This window comes from Pygoscelis adeliae, unplaced genomic scaffold, assembly GCF_000699105.1.
Source record: "Pygoscelis adeliae isolate BGI_AS28 unplaced genomic scaffold, ASM69910v1 Scaffold85, whole genome shotgun sequence".
Lineage (NCBI taxonomy): Eukaryota > Metazoa > Chordata > Aves > Sphenisciformes > Spheniscidae > Pygoscelis > Pygoscelis adeliae.
In genome coordinates this window covers 5,502,719-5,516,023 of record NW_008824900.1, presented here as the reverse complement: position 1 = coordinate 5,516,023, position 13,305 = coordinate 5,502,719, and the positions used below count along the sequence as shown (strand labels likewise).

The 13,305-nt window shown below is 35.7% G+C and overlaps 1 protein-coding gene across 1 annotated transcript in view; it reads left to right on the top strand.

Moving 5' to 3' along the window:
• The window catches only part of ERCC4 (excision repair cross-complementation group 4), a 17,390-nt gene extending 4,397 nt beyond the window's left edge, over positions 1-12,993 (top strand). The window contains exons 3-11 of the mRNA XM_009324815.1: positions 1-41; positions 1,388-1,595; positions 2,701-2,881; positions 3,227-3,355; positions 3,937-4,047; positions 5,195-5,786; positions 8,163-8,255; positions 8,972-9,084; positions 10,199-12,993. The exon at positions 1-41 is cut by the window's left edge and continues 137 nt beyond it. Coding sequence (XP_009323090.1) covers positions 1-41; positions 1,388-1,595; positions 2,701-2,881; positions 3,227-3,355; positions 3,937-4,047; positions 5,195-5,786; positions 8,163-8,255; positions 8,972-9,084; positions 10,199-10,932 — 2,202 coding nt within the window. The 3' untranslated portion in view covers positions 10,933-12,993. The remainder of the gene's footprint in view (positions 42-1,387; positions 1,596-2,700; positions 2,882-3,226; positions 3,356-3,936; positions 4,048-5,194; positions 5,787-8,162; positions 8,256-8,971; positions 9,085-10,198) is intronic.
• The last annotated feature ends 312 nt before the right edge of the window (positions 12,994-13,305 follow it).

The following is a 13,305-nucleotide window of genomic DNA, read 5'->3' as shown; positions in this document are numbered from 1 at the left end:
ATAAGAAATCTTTTTGTCAGGAAACTTTATCTGTGGCCAAGGTAAGGCACCTCTTTGCTTCATTGGAGAGTTAAACTTAAAAAAAAAAGATGAAGGATGTCACAACAGGTTCTTAAGAAAATGAGGTGTATGCAGTCACACTGCTAATCTGTGTTCCCTCTTGTATTCGCAAACACATTTAATTCAGTTTTTGACAGAAGATGCTAAATTTCTGTAAGTATTTTTGAAAATAGACCCAAATTAAATCTATAAGGGCCTGAACTTTATGGTATAGCTGTCCTTTTAGCCAATAGAAATCACAGCAGAAGGTGACATTCTTAACAGCTTACGAAAAACTTCCCTTATTAAACAGATTATTTAAGCCATGAGGTAACAGCAGTACAGTCTCTCAGTTATGCCATTCATAGAGGTATTTGTTTCCAACTGTGATGAAAGTCCATGGATCTCTTTCTACATGTCAGATTTTTTTAATCTTCTTTTACATGTATGTTGTGTATGAAGAATAGTTCTTGATGACTGATAGAAACCAAATTGCCAAGTTTGTGACGTGCATTAACTCTTTCAGGAGCAGAGCCACAAATGGAACTGGGCACTTCAGCTGGTTACCCATTCAGTGCTCTTGCCTTGGGCAGGAGGTCTGCCCATTTGTTCCTTTAGTCCAGTCTAGAATGTGTTTCACTCCATCTTAATGTACTGTTGCTTTGCATTGTAAACTCTTTAACAGTCTTTCTTTCAGAATCACAAAGAAGTAGAAATGGACATAACTAGGATAGGAAAGGTTGAATAGCAGCTCTCTAAATTTTCTTCCTTGGCTTCTGAACCATGAAAAGACCTGGGGGTACAGCAGTAAGGGAAATGCCCATTGAGTTTCAGAGGTCAGTAGACATAGCGTTCTCTGAGCCTCATTCTGTTAGTAAAAATCAGCTAGCATCTATATACCTGTACAGCCGGATTGGCTATGCGGGCAGTGTTCTAACAAGGACCTGCTGCTTATAATCAGAAGCTAGGAATGTCACAGAATCTGCTAGTGGATCCATGTGATTCCAAAGGATTTATGAACCCATACCGGTTTCTCCCTTACGACATTTTCTGTTTTTACTTTAATAGTTGTTATGTGTAATAATGATGTAGAGTCTAGTGCGGGAATCTTCTGTGGATCATTCACCAGCACTATAGGCTCGCATGACTAGAATGACTACAGTCATAACTGTGGAATAGATGGTTTTCTGAGGCTATTCATAAGATTGCAGTCTTCACATCTGTAGAAACTGATTTTTTGCAATTAACTTACCTATGGTTAAAACAATTGTAGCTTATACAAACTTTCGAATAGTTGTAGGTCAAGCAAACCATCCATGTAAATCTTAATAAGCTGTTTTCCTCTTAGATTTCATATAGCAGTGAACTCATTTTTAGAGAAGCATAAACCTGAAGTGGTGGAAATACATGTGTCAATGACCCCTGCTATGCTTGCTATCCAGACTTCAATCCTGGACATTTTGAACGCATGTCTGAGAGAACTCAAACGTTATAATCCAGCTCTTGAAGTAGAAGATCTATCTTTAGAAAATGCTATTGGTAAACCTTTTGACAAGGTAACCATTTTGATTGTTTTGCTGTGTCTAACTAAAGGGATGTAGATCTTCAAACTGTCCGCCATGCAAACAAAAATATTATTTATAAAACAAATAACCAGCAGCAACTGAGTATTCTCCCATGATGTGGTTATTACTGGTACAAGGAGAGAAACTGTTAATCTGTAATGCTGATGTTATAGTTGCCAGTAGGGTTTTTGGTGTATTGGTATTATCGTTCTTCCTTCATTTCCAAAGTCCCTACAGTAAGAACATCCTGATTCATGGTTGGTTGGTTATTATTATTATATTACAGTCATTATAAAGATGGCTGCAATTTCAGCTCAAAATACTTTAGAGATAAGTATGCAGTTACTTCCCCCCGCCCCGTTTTTTCCTCTTGAATTTCCTGCTTGTATTTTTTATTTTCTCTATTAGAAGCAGCACTGTATATAATACACACAACAGATGCATGCATTTGCATGTTATCTTTTAATCATTATATTTGTCATTAATTGTGTGTGCATTACTATTTTTGGCAGATCTGCAATGTTTGGCATACATACGCTTTCTGTAGGGTAAAATCATAAACTTCAACCATCATAGTGAAACACGGTTATTTGTTACCTGTGATTTAATCTTGATGTGAGACCTTCTGTACTTGAAATATTTGGAGGGGTTTTTTCTTATGCTCTGTAGGTTGCATATCTGTGTGGTACTCACCTTATTTTGAAAATTAAATAACATTATAATGTTTTTTACTTCACCTAAGTAAAGGATACTAGATACTAAAGGCACAGGCCAGTACCACTAAAATAAGGGTGGTTTGGGGTTTTTTTACCCATATTTTATTATTATATGGAAAAGAAAATATGTACTGAAAGCATTAAATGATATACATCTGCTAATTGATGAAATGTTTTACATAAAGGCGTTTATATTATGTTAACTTTGCAAAAAATGATTACTTATCAAAACAAATATCCCACCATCACATCTTCAATTGGGTACGTTTAATAACTTTGGGAAACTAGTGGCATCCCCTGTAAAGGCAAAAAAGTGCATTCTTATCTTGATCAGTATACTATATATTTGACATCCTGAGCTTTCCAATTTATATTTCTAGACGATACGTCACTACTTAGATCCTCTCTGGCATCAGCTTGGAGCTAAGACAAAATCTTTGGTCCAGGATTTGAAGATACTACGTACTTTGCTACTGTATCTAACTCAGTATGATTGTGTCACTTTCCTTAATCTTCTGGAGTCACTGAAAGCAAGTGAAAAAGCTTTTGGTGAGAATTCAGGTAAATACTGAATAACCATACAAGTTAATGCATGAAACAGTGAAATGTTGATATTTTTAATTAACATTCCCAAACATATGAAGGTATCTAATTAGGTTTTATATAACCAGCCATAAGGACGTAGGTTTTTATTGACAGATAATGCTTTCATCTTCCCACTTAACTGCTTGTTACTTAACAGTGTGAGATTTGCATCACATTTCTGTCTTTCATTAAGCTAGTAATTATATAGCAAGCAGGTAGCACAGGTATTCCAGATGAGAAATTTGGGGCTTTTACTGGGAAGGGTTGAAACACATACACATTGCAAATGTCAAATTACTCCTGCTTTCTTTTCCTCTGTAGGTTGGCTGTTTCTTGACTCCAGTACTTCAATGTTTGTAAATGCTCGGGCTAGAGTTTATCGCATTGCAGATGAGAAACTGAATCAGAAAGGCAAAGTCTCTGAAAAAAGTGATGTAAAGAAGGAAAATGGTACTGACCATTCCTAATTTTGACTGTCACGATTTCAAACGCTCTGCATATTATTACTTGTGCTGTGGTTCCCTACATGATCTTACACAGCTCAAGATCTCAATCTGTTAGCTGGGATAACTTGAGACATAATCTTAGTTCAAAAAGCATGTAATAAACAACATAAAACAGAGTCACGAAGAAGTAAGGGGTTCTTCTAAGCTTGCTCAACTGATCATTGGGAGAGCTTTTATGGAATTGTTCTTGAATTGCATTGCTGTTTAGCTTGATTGTGTTTATCTTACGTGAACAGGTAGGAGGCTGCTGTTGCTTTTATTAAAAAAAATATATAGTCAGGAGTTTCAGAATTGAAGAATGAGTGAATATTTTAACTTTGTGCTTCAGTGAAGCACTTATCCCCATTTTTAAATGTTTCTGTGAGAGTGCTCTCCAACCCATCAGCATACCAAGTTGTGTATGTAGGCTGTTGAATATCGTATTTGCCAACAACTATCACGCTATTGACATCTAACTACTAATTTAAAGCTCTGAAGGATATTTTGGCTGTAAGAGCTGCTGTGCTCAATCTTATTTTGTTTCAGAACTGAAAAGGGAATTGGTTCTAGAAAGTAACCCAAAATGGGAAGCTTTGAGAGAAGTACTGAAAGAGATTGAAAATGAGAATAAGAACAGTGAAGACCTCGGTGGTCCAGGTGAGAGACTACTAAATGATATAAGTTTTCACAGTACAGCTAGTTTTTACGTCTACTTGACTTTTGAGAGAAGGAGCCTAACTCTTTACTGCAGTTTTATTAAAGAGCTAGTTTTAAATTTAGTAATTTGTGGACTTAAGAAGTTTATATACATAAACTATGTAAAACTAAATAGTTTTACATAAACTCCTATTTAGTTCTTGTTTTAAAAGAGAAATGCTGTTGGTTACTATGCAATACTGTTCAATATTGCATAGAACCTGTATTGCTAAAAAAAAAAAATTAACTTACATTTCAATATTGTACTGATATCTTAGTCTCAAAACTAATAAAACTAAAAATGTGGAAATGTATAATAATCAAAGTTACATTCACTCATTTCTCAAGTTCAGGTTAAAAAAAAATAGGAGTTTTGTCTTACGCCCTTTCCGTCTTACACATTCTTCTCACACACCTGAAAATTTGCTTCTCCAGGAGGTGCACCTAAATGGGGTAGAGAGTAGAAGGCAAGTGTGTTTCTAACTAACTGCTTTGCTGCCTTTCCTATTTTAGGGCTTTTCATCCCCTTAAATTTCACCAAGTTTTATTTTAGGAAATAGTAAGGGTAAAAAAGTGCTCTTTTCTCCCACCCACAGTGTTCTGACTCTGGGTAAGAACTGGCTTTCTCACCTAGCGTTGTAGGAGTTTATCTGAGTCAGCTTGTGGAGAATTGTTATTCAAGGCCCACAAATGTCAGTAAAACTGTGTGAAACATATTTTTTTAGACTCTTTAACACAGCTGACAAAGGCTGAAAATTAGAATGGTCTAAATTAAGCTCTCTCTTATTCCACGTTTAAAAAAAAAAAGTAGTTGTCTGAGTATGTTTCAATACATGCTATATCTGCCCTGTTTCAGATCGTCAAAAGGAAAACCTCACTAATTTAGATGGTGTAAGAATAAGGAATGCTGAACTTCCATTAACCTTCTCTAATCTTGTTTGGTACAAAACATGCAATTTAAAATTTAATTAAAAAATTTAATTGCCAAATGTAAAGGCAGGCATGCTTCTAACAATTAAAAACAATTTGCTCAAGAGATGTCTTGTAGCTGGATAAGAAGTAGTACAGCATAACAGATTATAAATATGATATTGTTTCTTGACTGCAGGGCAAGTGCTTATTTGTGCCAGTGATGACCGAGCTTGTGCACAGCTCAGGGAGTATATTATTGCTGGAGCAGAAGCTTTTTTAACAAGACTGTATAACAGAACCTTTGGAAAGGATGAGAAAGCTGGAGAAGTGTGGATTAAAGAGAGAAAAGCCGTCAAGTCCAAAGGAAATTCCAGACCAGACACAGGGCCTCAAGCCAAAAAAGCCAAACTCACAGCTTCTTCAAAACAAAATAAACACAAGAAGCAGCAAGACCGGACTATCATTCAAATGATGGGGAAAACTGAGGAGGAAAAGAGAGAGGAGTTAGAGGTGGAAGATAACAAAGAATTAAGCAGTAGCCAGGAAAGCAGTATTGAAGAGACCATTCCTGAAGATTTCCCTATGAACTTACCCTCAGACTGTTACTACGGTATTTTCAAGAACCCGCTCACAATTATTCATCCATTGCAAGGCTGCAGTGATCCCTATGCACTCACTCGGGTACTGCATGAAGTAGAACCAAGATATGTTGTATTATATGATGCAGAACTAACTTTTGTTCGGCAGCTGGAAATCTACAAGGCAAGCAGGCCTGGGAAGCCTTTGAGGCAAGTTGACTTGGTCAGTCTAATTTTAGTCTTAAAAGAAGAAATAAAAGTGCGTTTTCGGCAGTCAAGGCAGAACGTGCATCTAGTGATTCTTCTTTAGCTACCTTTTAATTCTTGTTTAGCCCTCCTCTTAATTTTAAACAAAAGCATAATGTCTGATTTAACCAAAAGATAATTTTTACTTCCCAGCAGGTATTTAGTCCCCTAACAGAAAGATACCTGTAATAAAAATAATTAAAAAAAAAAAAAGTTCATTCCATCTTCTACAAGACCTCTGCTTAGATGATCTTAGTGGCAATAGATCCATTTTGCGGTGCTGTAGTCTGATTTTAAACCGTCTCTATAGGTATGATTTTTACACAATAAGCTTCATTTTGGATTTAATTAATTTTCACATTTCCTGATGTCTGGTCATGCTGAAGACCGGTAATTCAGAAACTGTAACAGAAAAACAAGTAAAGGAAAATGCAATCAAGAAATGAGAAGTATTTGCAGTTCTACTCAGTTCTGGTGTTAGCTGACAGAGAGATTTCCGCATTGTGTATATATGTTTGATTACACGTGTGTCGTGGTTTAACCTCAGTTGGCAACTGAGCACCATGGGATGGGGAAGAGAATTGGAAGAGCAGAAGTGAGGAAAACTCGTGGGTTGAGATAAAAACAGTTTAATAATTGAAATAAAATTATAATAATAAGACGACGACTATACAAAGCAAGTGATGCACAATGCAATTGCTCACCACCCGCCAACTGATGCCCAGCCAGTTCCTGAGCAGCGGCCCCCCCGGCCAGCTTTCCCCAGTTTATGTACTGAGCATGACGTCCCATGGTATGGAATGTCCCTTTGGCCAGTTTGGGTCAGCTGTCCTGGCTGTGCCCCCTCCCAGCTTCTTGTGCACCCCCAGCCTTCTCAGTCAGTAGAGCATGGGAAGCTGAAAAGTCCTTGGCTAGCGTAAGCATTACCTAAAACATAGGTGTGTTATCAACTTTGTTCTCACCCTAAATCCAAAACACAGCACTGTACCAGCTACTAGGAAGGAAAGTAACTCTATCCCTGCCGAAACCAGGACAACTTGTAAATTGCAAAAATCACTTTTAGGAATAGATGTTACAGACTAATTAAAAATATAGAAAACTTAAAATTTAATATACTGTGAGGTTTTGCATTATCTTTCATTTATATGGCTGCCTGATACAGCATTTCTTGAATGCAGTAAACTGTAGTTATACCTGTACCTCTCTGAAAATAACTTATGGCAGTTTCTTAATTCTTAGAAAAAACACACATTACTTACTACAGTTGAAACACAATTTATTGGCATATAAAATTACTACCTTTTGAATTATAATGCTTTAGACTTTAATCACCTCATGAAAATTATTTGCATAAATTTAACAGAGCAGTTGCAATTTTCCAGTCAAAGATGTGTATATTTGCACTGTAACTGAAAATCAGTTTGGCAGCATTTAGTGTGTCTGTACCTGATATCCAGGTAAGGACTCTGTAGTGCAGATATAAATGACAGAACTCACAAGGTATATTATATGAGGATAATTACTGGGTTATTTGTACAATTTGTTTTTAATTGCCTAATCAGCATGTGTTGTATCTACCTCCAGCATCACGTTCCCACAATTCAGAGCAGGAAAATCAGATGCAGTCGTGCAAGTAGGGGTTAGGAGATGCACCATATGAAAAAAGTAATAGGAGTAAAGTCCTATCAGTCTGTCAAAATGTACCTCAATTAAAATATATTGGAAAAAAAATGACTGTGCTGAAAAGCTATAGGCAATTAATTCCTTAAGGTAATTATTAATTCTTATATGTTCCATATAAATCCCTATTTGCAGAATAAAACTTAATTTGTCGGTGTGTTCACCTCTGCGAGATAAATGACACCTTGTTCTTTGTAGAACCTACAGTTTCCTTGCACAAATATATCATTTTAAAATCTTAGATGGTGTTTTTTCCTAACCCAGGATGATTGCAGATTTTTTAGTTTGTTATATATATTCTACTGAGAAGATTTTAAAAACAGTAAGAAAGTAACTTCTCAGTTACACTTGCTTTGTGTCTTTACTGAATGGCACACTGAAATCTGAGTCCGCTCTGGTTGAATCCCAGAATTCCAGTAAGTGTATCTGCCACTGGGAAGAGAGGGAACACTGGATATAAGAATGCTGATTTTGGAATATCTTTACAGAAAAAGATAGTATTTGTTCACTTGCCTTTTTTAAGGCAAATACTAACTTGTCAGGCACGTACTGCTACTAGTCTTAAATATTGGTTGTGGGTGTTTTTAACTTAATATGAACTTTTGTGATCTCTTTCCTTTTCCTTCCACGCCCCACCCCCCCTCCCTGCAAAACCTACAGGGTTTATTTCCTCATATATGGGGGCTCAACAGAAGAACAGCGCTATCTCACAGCTCTGAGGAAAGAGAAGGAGGCCTTTGAAAAACTCATTCGGTAACAAAATTAGTTTACTACCTTTATTATTAATGTTTCATGTGATTCCCTTATATGCTTACATTTTAAATAAAGTGAAGTTCTTAACTGTGCGGAGGCTTTAGATAAACTTTTAATTCAATTGCTTTTCAGATGTTAAGAGAATTTTCCCGCTAAGAATCAATGACAAGTCAAAACCTTCCTTTTCAAAGCACATGATATTTTATTAATTAATTTTAGTGTTTTTAATATTAAATTTCAAAGGCTAAACAGCACCACTTGTACTTTTCACTAATTGTCTATGAATTTCATTTCTGTAAACGTGTTTTTGTCTGCAGGTAACATTTCTTGTAAGGTTTTTCTAAGGCTTTTATGACTTAAGTCATTGTGGGGAACAAAACAATTGTTTTCTTAGACTGTATAAGCAGTATTTTTAGACAGTGTCTTCTCACCAGTTTATACTGCTATTACTAGTCATTAGTTCCTTTGTTTCATATGCCCTGAGAAGTTCTAAAAATAAAAAAATCAGATGCTAAAAAGTGCTAACAATTGAAAATAAAAATATAGCATCTAGCCCAACAATCTGGAAAACCTAGTCAATTGCCTGTCTGATCAGGTTTGCAATTAGTATTAAACTATATATAATTTTACATCTGACTGAAGGGTATTAAAGTATTTTGATTCATGTTTTCTCATATAATTGCAGTTTTTAGTGTTTGTTTCTTTGTGGTTCTTAGAGAGAAGGCCAGCATGGTTATTCCCGAAGAAAGAGAAGGAAGAGATGAAACAAACTTAGACCTAGTAAGAGATGCTAAACCTGCCTCCGTTTCTACTGACACACGCAAAGCAGGTGAGCAGTTCCTGAAGTTGGTCTCGTGGCTCTAAGCTTGAAAAAGACCAGTAACTATTGCGTTTAAATCCTGTCCAAAGCGTCTGGGTCATAGACACATTGCACCTTGACTCTGCAGTCCTGATGGTAAAGAAACATTATCTCCCTTACTCCATCTACCTCTGTCTGGGTAATGACAATGAATTATGTTTTTCTTTGAAAAGAAAATACAGATTAATGAAGTATTTTACCATTAAGACGGATACCATTTGGATTGTTTCTGGGCAGCTTGGTTATGAGACTGTCTAGTATTGCTTGTAGTGAGGTGGAGAGAAATTAAAACATTGAAACTGAAGTCTACAGATAGTCAAAGGCAGTGTTGTCCTTGAGCTAGTAAATGTTGGGGACTTCTTTTGATCTTGGCAAAACAGATTGCCTGGGTAAACAACTGCGGATTGTGTTTTTTGTCTACTTTCTTTGCAATAAAGCATCTTTTTTCTTTTGTTGCAGTTCTAACCACATTTTTATTCCTTTCTTTTGACATGTATACTCTGTCTTCATCTTTACAGCTCTGCCCCTGTTTTTCTTTGCTGTCATTTTTGTAATCCTGCTCTCCTTTACCATATGCTCTCTAATCTTTGCTGTTATGTCTTTTGTGGCCTTGATGCTGCAGTCTCTTCACGTGTCCTTCTACAGATCTATAAGAGGCTAAAATATAACTCCTACAACAAAGTGCCACATTTCTGTGGGAAACAGATGGAAATAAAAAGGATCAGCTTCATTATCTTGTTTTGTGGGCAACTTTTTAAAGATTTTCCTGATGCATTTAAATAATTTTCATCTACTGTTTAACGTATTTCATTGTCACATATACAAAGCTTATAGAAGGTAGCTTGATAGTTCTATTAAACTGCAGAGCATACTCCATAAACTACAGTATATAATTTGGCAATTGATTTTTATCTATAACTGAAAAATTAAATAAAGTCTGGATTTACTATACTGCTGAATTTGTGAAGATCTGTGAGATGTGAAGTCCACCCATTACAGAAGCATTGGCAGCACACAGGAAAACTATGCAACCAGAGTCAGAGGTAGTAAGTATTAGGTTAACTGTATTTATTTTGCTCTTTAGGTGGACAGGAACAGAAGAGTGTTCAGCAAACTGTAATAGTGGATATGCGGGAATTTCGTAGTGAGCTTCCGTCACTGATTCATCGTCGTGGCATTGACATTGAGCCTGTTACTTTGGAAGTTGGAGATTATATTTTAACTCCTGATATCTGTGTAGAGCGGAAGAGTATCAGTGATCTGATTGGTTCCTTAAATAATGGAAGACTGTACACACAATGCATTTCTATGTCCCGTTACTATAAGCGACCAATTCTCCTGATTGAATTTGATCCTAACAAATCTTTCTCCTTGATTCCACGAGGCTCCCTACATCAGGAAATTTCCAGTAACGATGTTACTTCTAAACTAACCCTTCTTACACTCCATTTCCCAAAGTTACGTATCCTGTGGTGTCCCTCTCCCCATGCTACTGCTGAACTGTTTGAAGAGTTAAAGCAAAACCATCCCCAACCTGATGCAGAAACAGCAATGGCTGTCACAGCAGATTCTGAAATTCTTCCTGAGTCAGACAAGTATAACCCCGGTCCTCAGGACTTTCTGTTAAAAATGCCAGGTATTAATGCAAAAAACTGCCGAGCCTTAATGAACCACGTCAAAAGCATTGCAGAGCTAGCGACACTGTCAAAGGACGAACTCTCCAAAATTTTGGGTAATGCTGCCAATGCCACGCAACTCTTTGAATTTATTCACCTGACCTACGGAGAGGCAGTATCCAAAGGGAAGAGCAAAAGATGACTAATGAGATTGTTCAACATAGGGCATAGATAAGCTTTTCTTGCACAGTACTTCGGCAAAGTACATGAAATATTTCAATAAATGCCCTCTAAGATAACCAGCTGTTCCTTGCTAATGCTGTTCCATCAATTTTAATATTTGATTTAATTATTACTAAGGCAAGTTTCAAGAGGAATAAAAAATGTTTTTAATAGAGAAATGCAAATGATTTTTATTCTCTCTGCAGCACTTTAACCAATTCTATAATATCACTGAATGAACTAAATTAAGTTCTTCACCAAGCCCATAAGAATTAAGTGCTAAGACTAATTGATAAAGGTGTTTTCTTTTGAAAGTTATGATGTCTTGTTAAAGCTAAAAAGGTACTGTGTTTCGATTAGTATGTGTGACCTGCTGCATGATATATCACTTTGCTTTTGCCATTTTTATTAACGTCTTACTCTCTGGAAACTACCAATTTTCCATTGACAGTGATGGAACTATTTGTAACACATGAATTTTAGAACTTCATCATAAGCCTTTGTCACAGTAAACTATAATTGTATGGTATGTTCTACATTGTATTTGCTTACTTTACTAGAAGTTATACTTTCTTTTTTGACATTCCAAACTCAGTACAGCTCTGTCTTGCTAGATTTTGCAAAGTGCATTCCTTTGGACTAGACTGGATAGAGATTCTGCGGTGGCACAACACAACTTAATTCTCAGCGTGCCTTACTTATGCTTTTAAGATGCTTTTTTTTTTTCCAAAATCAGTTTTGATAGCTCTTTCACCTCATTCACTTGAAAGTGAAACATCTAGGTATACCATTGAGACTATTCTTTTATACCAGAGCATATTTCCTCTCATAAATGCAATAGTTTTCTAAGTAAAGTTTTCCAAAAGTGTTTACAGTTTTTCCAATATTGTCTTCTTTCTGTGTCCTATTGCACTTATATTTTAATGTCTTAAATAGAACATCTGTCAATAAATTCAGTAAAGCTATTGTCACCTGAAGATAAAACCTTTAGCATTCTGTGTAGCATAAAACCAGGAAAAGTTATTCTTTTGATAGTTTGTGAATGTGTATATTGTTTAAAAACATATATTCTGCACTGAACTTTGATACGACAACTATGTAACAAACTGCCATTGCCAAATGGGTGTCATTACATGCTAATGTATTTACATTAGCTATTCACAAAATCTTTATCTATAATGACTTGCACATATATATTTATACGATTCTAATGCTAACAACAGATCAATATAATCTCCATCATTAAAGGAGAAAGTATTGATCTTCTGTATTCAGGTTCAGTAAAAACTGTACTATGCACTTTCAGGTTTAACGTTTGTGCATTTTAAGTGTGAATTATGAATTTGTTAACTTAGAGTCTAGGACTGAGCTGTGACAGACTTCAAAGTGAACATTTTTCTGCAGATGTAAATTTCAGTATTAAATACATACATAACAAGATTAAAATCTGTTAATTATCTTGTTTCTCATTTGGCTGCATTGATATCAGAACATTTTTACTTTTCGTGTGTGGTTTATAATCCAGATCTTAAGGTTTCTATTGCCCTATATTCTAATTTATTTCATTTAATATAAAAAGAAGTCTTTCCATGAGACTTTTGCTTATTCAAAGCAATAAGTTCAGAAATGTTCAGGGTTGAGAATGCCTGTAAAGTCATGCAAAGAGAACCAAAAATCAGAGTAAGAACATAACTGTCCTGAATGCATGGCCTATAGAGCCTGATTCAGAAAAGGAGAGCTGAACAACCTTTGAAAACATGTATTGTTCATGCATTTGCATCATTAAGATGTTACATGAGCTGTGGTTTCATGTTTTGGGTTTGTTTTAGTTTTTGGTTTGGATTTTTTTTTTCAGATGTATGGCATCGGCTTTGTCAGTGTTTTGGAGTTTTTTTGCTTAGATTTGCATAAGGTGAAAATGAAGGGTATATGAAGAGGTTATAAAGTTGTAGCTTTGTGCTGTACGCTAGATCAAAGTCATATAATGCATTTAAATAACATTTGCTAAATATTTAGATTAAATTGTCTTTTGTTTATATATGTGGAATTTTTGTAAGGGTTTTTTTTTTGGTTGGGTTTTTTGTTCAATGCAGGATTTAGTTTTTTCTTTAAAATAACCACAAGTAACGTTGTTGTATGTTGTTATTGCTTATTTGTGATTTGGCATTTTACTGTATTAGGTTAGGTTGCAAGTTAGGGATGTGTCCTTCTGGGGCAGTAGGTACAAATCATGAACAAAGGTAGAAGAGGTCTTGTCTCCTGAAACCACTTAACCCTGAAATAACCAAGCCAAAGACTACCTGTATGCAGATGCAACAAAATGTTTGGGTGAATGATGAAAATCCTTAGGATG